The sequence below is a fragment of the Gobio gobio genome (genome assembly GCF_949357685.1).
Source record: "Gobio gobio genome assembly, chromosome: 22".
In the NCBI taxonomy this organism is placed as follows: Eukaryota; Metazoa; Chordata; class Actinopteri; order Cypriniformes; family Gobionidae; genus Gobio; species Gobio gobio.
This window is the reverse complement of record NC_137118.1, coordinates 32,805,280-32,812,874: the sequence shown is the minus strand read 5'-3', so window position 1 is coordinate 32,812,874 and position 7,595 is coordinate 32,805,280. Positions and strand designations below refer to the sequence as shown.

General features: G+C 37.1%; 1 protein-coding gene and 1 long non-coding RNA gene across 2 annotated transcripts; one reads left to right on the top strand and one right to left on the bottom strand.

Moving 5' to 3' along the window:
- Positions 1–1,624: 1,624 nt before the first annotated feature.
- Positions 1,625–5,833, top strand: LOC307118562. The gene is made up of 5 exons (XR_013815556.1): positions 1,625–2,060; positions 3,035–3,080; positions 3,747–3,913; positions 4,468–4,638; positions 5,295–5,833. It is a non-coding gene; the product is annotated as an uncharacterized lncRNA (long non-coding RNA).
- A 444-nt stretch (positions 5,834–6,277) lies between these two features.
- On the bottom strand, positions 6,278–7,235 carry LOC307119012 (olfactory receptor 13C2-like; the record flags this gene model as incomplete). Its single annotated transcript, XM_079804973.1, is given in 2 exon segments — positions 6,278–6,868; positions 6,870–7,235. Coding segments are annotated over 2 exon segments (957 nt in total).
- Positions 7,236–7,595: the final 360 nt, after the last annotated feature.

The window sequence follows — 7,595 nt, the reverse complement described above, 5'->3', positions numbered from 1 at the left end:
CACCGTTTCTCTTTCACCACCGGTGAATGCCAGTCCCATGGCCAAACTGGCGCCCTTCTCTGGCTCGGCGGAGGATTGCAACGGATTCCTTCTCCAATGCTCGCTGGTCCTGGAGATGCAACTGCACCTGGACCCCACCGAGCGATCCAAAGTGGCCTTCATCATCTCCCAACTGTCTGACAAAGCCCTTCGATGGGCGGAACCACTATGGTCTCAGAATATTCCGCTTACCCACTCTCTCTCCAGCTTCATCAGCCACTTAAAGGAGGTCTTCGGAAAACCCTTGTGAGATTCAGCAGTTGGCGAGCAACTCTATCATTTAAAACAAGATATGAAGTCTGTTAATGAGTATGCCCTCCATTTTCACACCCTCGCCGCTTTCAGTGGATGGAACGAACAGTCTCTACTGACCACTTACTGTCAAGGTTTGGATCCTCGGGTGCGGTTGCATCTCGCTGCATACGAGGACACCATCGGGCTTGAACGGTTCATTCAACTCTCCATCCATTTCGCCACTCGTATGCAGTCGTGTATGGAAGAACACCGGGGCCAGCCGCTATGCATTCCATCCCTCCACCGGCCAGAGCCTGTCAGCCCTCCAGAACCAGCCCACGAACCCATGCAGTTCGAGAACTCCCGTCTGTCTATGGCTGAGCGGCGGAGATGGCTGACCCAGAACCTATGCCTCTACTGTGAAACACCCGGGCATTACATCACTGAATGCCTAGTCCGCCCTCCTCGTCCATTGGTGAGTGCAATCATCCCGTCTCTTAGTAAAATGAAGCCTATACCCGTCTATACCCGTTCCTGTCTGTGTCGTTAATGTTAAACAAACAAACAACAACAACAAACAGTAGCAGTAGTATTTTATTACTGACCATTTACTTGATTACTTGAGAACTTTTTATCTATATTAAGCAATTGCTTTTTGCTGTGGTTTACTTTTTGGTCATATTTCCCACCCTAAGCGATCATGTTATTAAAGCTAGATAGCACACAACTGGACCAGCCTTTTTTTTGTAAAACCAAACAAGATTCATACATTTTGTTTGTTTTATTGCCATGTGTGACTATTGTGAATCTAACATAGAGATATGGTAAATGTGGCATCCTAATTATGAAAAAAAAAAAAAAAAAGAAACACAATTTTTTTTCACAAATTTCTGGAAATGACCACCACAAAATCAGTCATTTTAATCTCACAAAAAATATTTTATATTATATTTTATATTTTATATATTATATTATATTATATTATATTATATTATATTATATTATATTATATTATATTATATTATATAGTGAAATCCTGGTGGGATTGAGCTCTGAGGAAGTGCAAGTTTATTAATACTTTGTTCAATTTGAATAAATTAATTTGCTTTGCAAGTAATTTTGTGATTCTGCATTTCCTTTTATACGTTTTTTATTGTGTGATATAGGTCTTAAATTTAATTCATAATGGTCTTAAAAAGGTCTTTAAAAGTCTTAAATTTGACTTATTAATTTGAAATATTTTACGTTTTTAATGCTGTAAATATGTCAATATTGTACGTGTATGAAAACGCAAGTAAATGTATGTGTTGTAGAACCACACTTTACATAAAAATAGACACGTATTCTAATGAGATCACATTGGCACATCAGTAATGTCATTTTGATCAAAGTTCAGATATATGTTCTATGTTCAGATACACTGTTAGACATTTCTGTAATTTGTACAGTTATTTACTATATATCACCCAGTATAATACTGTAAATTCTCTTTACAGTAAATAACTGTAATTCCTGTTGCATCATGGGTATTTTCTATGACGTCAAAGACCAAATACAGTGATTTCCTGTATTTTAAAAAAATAAAGTATAATACTGTATTTACCACAACGGCCTATTTGGCACAATTGGGATCGACAGGATTTGCTTTAGATTTATATTAGGAACCATCAGTGCAGCGTTGAAAGTTTTACCCGAGGAGAGAGTTCACGGTTCCAGAGAACATATGAGCTGTGTCCGGACACCCTGCAAAGATTTTTCATCCCCCGTGAGAACGGCAAACAAGCAAGGTAAGTGTGATTTGTACTAGCCGCGGTTGTCTGCACCCCAATTTTAGCTTGTCAGCATTGGTAGTAAAAACTGAGGTAAACCTAACGTTTTATGAATTTATTGAATTAGATTAGGAACCGGTGCAGCGTTGTAAGTTTTGCCCGAGGAGAGAGCTCACAGTCCGGACAACATACTTTACATAACGTTAGGTTATCATTTTCTTAAACTTTGCTGCTAACAACTGAGGCAAACCTAACGTTTTATTTAAAAAAAAATTAGTTTATTGAATTAGATTAGGAACCAGTGCAGCCAGCGTCGTGTGTAACGTTACTGCCCGAGCTCCCGGCCCGGACAACATACTTTACATAACGTTAGGTTATCATTTGCTTCAGCTTTGGTACTAAAACTGAGGTAACATAAACCTAACGTTTTATTTTTAAAAAGACTTAACGTTAGTGAGTTTATTGAATTAGATTAGGAACCAGTGCAGCCAGCGTTGTAAGTTTTGCCCGAGGAGAGATCTCACGGCCCGGACAACATACTTTACATAACGTTAGGTTATCAATTGCTTCAGCTTTGGTACTAAAACTGAGGTAACATAAACCTAACGTTTTATTTTTAAAAAGACTTAACGTTAGTGAGTTTATTGAATTAGATTAGGAACCAGTGCAGCCAGCATTGTAAGTTTTGCCCGAGGAGAGATCTCACGGCCCGGACAACATACTTTACATAACGTTAGGTTATCAATTGCTTCAGCTTTGGTACTAAAACTGAGGTAACATAAACCTAACGTTTTATTTTTAAAAAGACTTAACGTTAGTGAGTTTATAGAATTAACTTTATAAATACAATGAAGATTTTGTTTATCGAGCATATTAAGCATACATTAGGACGACGTTAGTTAGTAAATTAGCGTTGGCCACTAGTTGCAAAAATAATGTCGTTAACAAGCAAAGTTTACATTTGGATTGACATTATTTATTTTACATTTTAGATAAGAATACCAGGAGCCTGCCTGTGCTGTGCGACACTGGAACTCGGTAAGTAACGTTACTCTTTGTTTCTCCACATATTACTGATAATTCAAAGTTTTTCTTGTATGTTTTAGTCGGGTCTGTTTAAAGGGTAACTAAACCCACAAAATTATTTAGTTTTTCCACCTCTTTTTAGCTGTAACTAGCCAAATACCATGTTTTTTTTTTCATAAATTATATTATACTAAAATAATCCAGGACTGACAGATTATAATTTTATTTTCTGGAATTTAAGCAGTCCTGGACAATTTTTGGATGATTTTGGCAGATGAAATATAATTTATGAAAAAAAAAACATGGCAAAACTTTAGAATAATGTTGCTCAAGTGCAAACCTGAATACATTTCTGAACACAAAAGAAGATGAAGAATGTTTGTAACCTAACAGATTGAGGCACCATTCACTTCTATAGTAATTTTTTCCTACTATGGAAGTGAATGGTGCCTCACAATTGTCTGGTTACAAACATTCTTTAAAAGGTTTAGGCATTCTTTTTAAGGTTTAACAACAGGGCGAGTAAATGACAGAATTTACTTCTTTTTTTTTTTGGTGAACTATCTGTTTAATGACGGACCATTATTCTAAAGTGTTTCCAAAAACATTTAAAGCAAAGGCACTAAGGGTGATGAAATTTAAAATATCTTTATTCTCTTAATTTTCTCTTGCTTTAAGTTTTTTTCGTGAGGAAAAACCCAGAGGAGGGAACAAGATGCACCACCAAAACCGGAGTGAGTCGGAAGACCGGGGAAGTTGTGAACAGGAAGACAACTGTAATCAACAACAGAGTGTCATCCTTCCTTCGCCACCTAATGGAGTTTGAATGGAAAAACTTGGACTAGGTGAGACACTTTTTTAATAGGATATGTAATGTACACAGACACTTACGCTGCATTCACACAGGGCGTCATGCCGGTTAGAAATGTTGTCTGACTTGAGACAGTGCCAACGCCACGTGACCGTGACGTATGGCATCAAAGTACCGCGAGAGCGATTCGAGAGCAGCCACTAATACAGCCGGTGCAGTTTCTCCAGAGCGACTGCACGGACTTTGATGATGACAGAGCTGTTCCACGATTGGCCAGATTCTCCGCATGACAGCGATCACATGTGTTTCGTGTTTATTCTAAAACCTTCAGTTCCTCTAATGCGCACAAATCTGTTTTTTTATAACAGTTAAACCTCTTTTCATGTAGTTGCGACATTATATTGTCATGTTTATCAAAATAAAACATGAAAAACGTAGACCCCCACTTCATTGATAGTTTAGGCTTGTATGTTAACTTTATTCTTGTACAAACACACGCTGTATTAAGCAGTGCATAAAGTATTACATGACAAAAAATGTCTCTGAAACATCTGTGTATTGACAAATATTGCATTTATTTCACTTCAGCTGATAAAGTGTGCAAACACAGCGAGAGCGTCACTGCGGGAAGCAGAAAGTGTCAGACTTCACGTCTCCGTTTGCAGCTCCTCCCCGCCTGCACGCGGCTACTCTCGCCGATTGGTTGCATCCGGCCACAGCTGATGTCGAACACACCTTTCAACTTCTGCCGCTTGCAACGTGAGTAAAGCGACGCGCGCGATGGAACCGACAATTCAGTTCAGCAACGCATGACGTCACCCATTCAAAGTAAATGAGAAGCGTTAACGCCGGTGCCCCGTGTGAATGTAGCATTAAGTTTGAGGATACCTTACTAAAGCTAATGCAGTATACATGTAATCCATCCTGCAATAAAAGGTTACATTGTTGTTTTTGATTAAATAGTTTGTGAAATCATGTTGAGGTGATTCAGTAATATTACTTTTTTGGAGCATGTAGTTTGTGCTGCTGCTACTATTATGTACTGACAGTTTTCTTTAGTTTTTTACTCAATATCAATTTTGTTAAGCTAAATAACAGAGACACCTCTCTAATATGCAATCAGGTTCAGCATAACTACAAAGTACATTCTTCAAAATATTCATAACATTGAATCACCAGATAAAACAAAAACTGAACATTTCATTTCACATCTTCATGAAGGCATTGTAGGACTGGATTAGACTAGACAGCATACGTTTAGCTAGGTGTACCTCAAAGTGTTAACTGTCTATAAAATAGTATTTTACCATTATGATGAATTGTAATGGGATTATTATTCTTTATTAAATTCCAACAGTGTAAAAAGTTTGTGTATACTCAAATTGTATGACTAACTTCATATCATTCTTATCTAGAGGGACTTATTGCCATAATGGAGCAGAATCCTGGTTCCTGTTTGAAATCATCCAATGTGGAAGATGGCACAGATCGGTACAGACATGAAACTTGTGTTTGTGTTGTGTTGTAATAACTTGTTTCAGAATTAATTTGCTCTTTGTTTATATTTTATTCATGTATGTGTATTTTGCACCAAAGTTACAGTATTCTTCAACCAACTATTTACAGTATTCTACCAACTATTTTCTGCAGAGTTTTTAAAATTGTAGCTCAAACAGTGTGTGGCACTAGCAAGGTCATGGGTTCAATTCCCAGGGAAAGCAAGAACTGACAAAATGTAAAATGTGTATCTTGAATGCAATGCAAGTCGTCTGCCAAATGCATAAATGTAAATTAAATGTAAAATAAGTGATATTGAATGCACTCTGATTACTTTTATACATGATTTTCTGAAAAGATTTGATTCGAGGATGTTTTAAAGTGAACTTTTTCCACACATTTACATGTTTAAGTTAAAGCACTTAAAATGTTTTAAATAAAGAATTGTATATTTCATAATAATTGTCTGTTTGGATTACTTCTGTAGGATAGATTAATGTATAAGAATTAATGTAATTCAGTAAGTATTAATGATTGAATAGGATTAGGATTAATGCACTGTTAACCAAGGTTTACAGTAACGGTACTGTATTACAAAATTACAGTAACATGTAGTTACTGTAAACTGAAATGCGGTTATTGTACTGTAAATCTCAAATACAGTAACTTACTGGCAACAGTGTTGCCAGTAAGTTACTGTAAAATCTCTTATAAATGTCTAACAGTGTATATATGTTCAGATGAAGCTGACATTTTGATACCTGATATTGAATTGTTGTAATGCATTCTAAAATAACAAATAATGAAACAATTACTGTTAAAAGCATGAAGAAATCCACATCCACAATCCACAAATGAAAAACCACTATTATTAATGTTATTAAAATTGAAAAAAAGAGATTTATTTCCGAGATGGGAATATGAATCGTCTTTTAAGAAGTCTTTTCGCAGACACCATGAACTCCTCTGTCATGAATGTGTAGATTATAGGGTTAAGCATTGGAGGAAGTGCAGAGGTCAGAGAGAGATTAATGATCCTTGTGTTAGTGTTAATAAAGGACCAAAATGCATATGTAAACGTGATGGCAACATAGAATATAGCAACTAATATTAAATGAGCAGTACATGCCTTTGTGGCTCTTTGACGGTCTTGTGGGGTTGTGATTCTGAACAATGTCACAGATATGCATGTATATGAAAAGATAATGAAAAACACTGGGAAGCCAATGATTATTGCTGGAAACAAATTGGCAATAACAGAATTTGGGAAATTATTGTTACACGCAGAACGATATATAGGTCCATGATCACAGTAGAAACTGTTAACAGTGACAATAACTTTGCAGAAAGAAAGTCGGCTCAGGAAAATTGCTCCAGTGATTGTTAGCAACAGTGCCAGTATCCACGAAGCACCAATTATAACAAGCATTGATCTATGGGTCACAATCATATGATACCTCAGTGGTAAACAAATAGCTACCAATCTGTCAAAAGGACAAAATAGTTAGAATTAGTGACTTTATTGTGAGAAATAAATAAACAGAGAACATATTGTACAAACACAATCCATACAAGATCCACTGATTCCCAAACAAAAATGTGTCCAGTAGCTGAGGGATTACAGCGGTACTCTCACAAATGTCTGTCAGTGATAAATTAAAGACAGCGATATATTTAGGAGTGTGAAGATTTCTGTCCGTAACGATAACAAACATGAGGCAGGAGTTTCCAAGCACAGTAATAATGTAGACAAAAAACAGAAATATATAATATCTCATGTGAGGTATACCAGAAAAACCACTGATATAGAAATAAGATGCAATGGAAATATTGTCTTTTTCAATGAAATCTTGATTCATGGTGATTTCACTCACCGACACCGCATTCATGCTGTCTATGACCTGGGTAGAAAAGCACAAATTGGGTTAAATTACACACTGCAAAACTGCTCGGGTTATGTATATAACCCTTGTTCCCTGAGAAGGGGAACGAGCACTGGATCGGAACGACGCTTTTGGGATGCTCCCTTAGCATCAGCGAATCTGAAACCAGAATGCCAACTAGGCCAATCCGATTGGCGTGCGTGATGTCATCGTGACGGCATACCCGGAAGTATAAAAGGGGAGCTGGAACGTAATGGCGGTAGTAATTGCTCTGAAGCATGCGCTCCGAGGTGTGGCGTCGGGATGCAGTGCTCGTTCCCCTTCTCAGGGAACAAG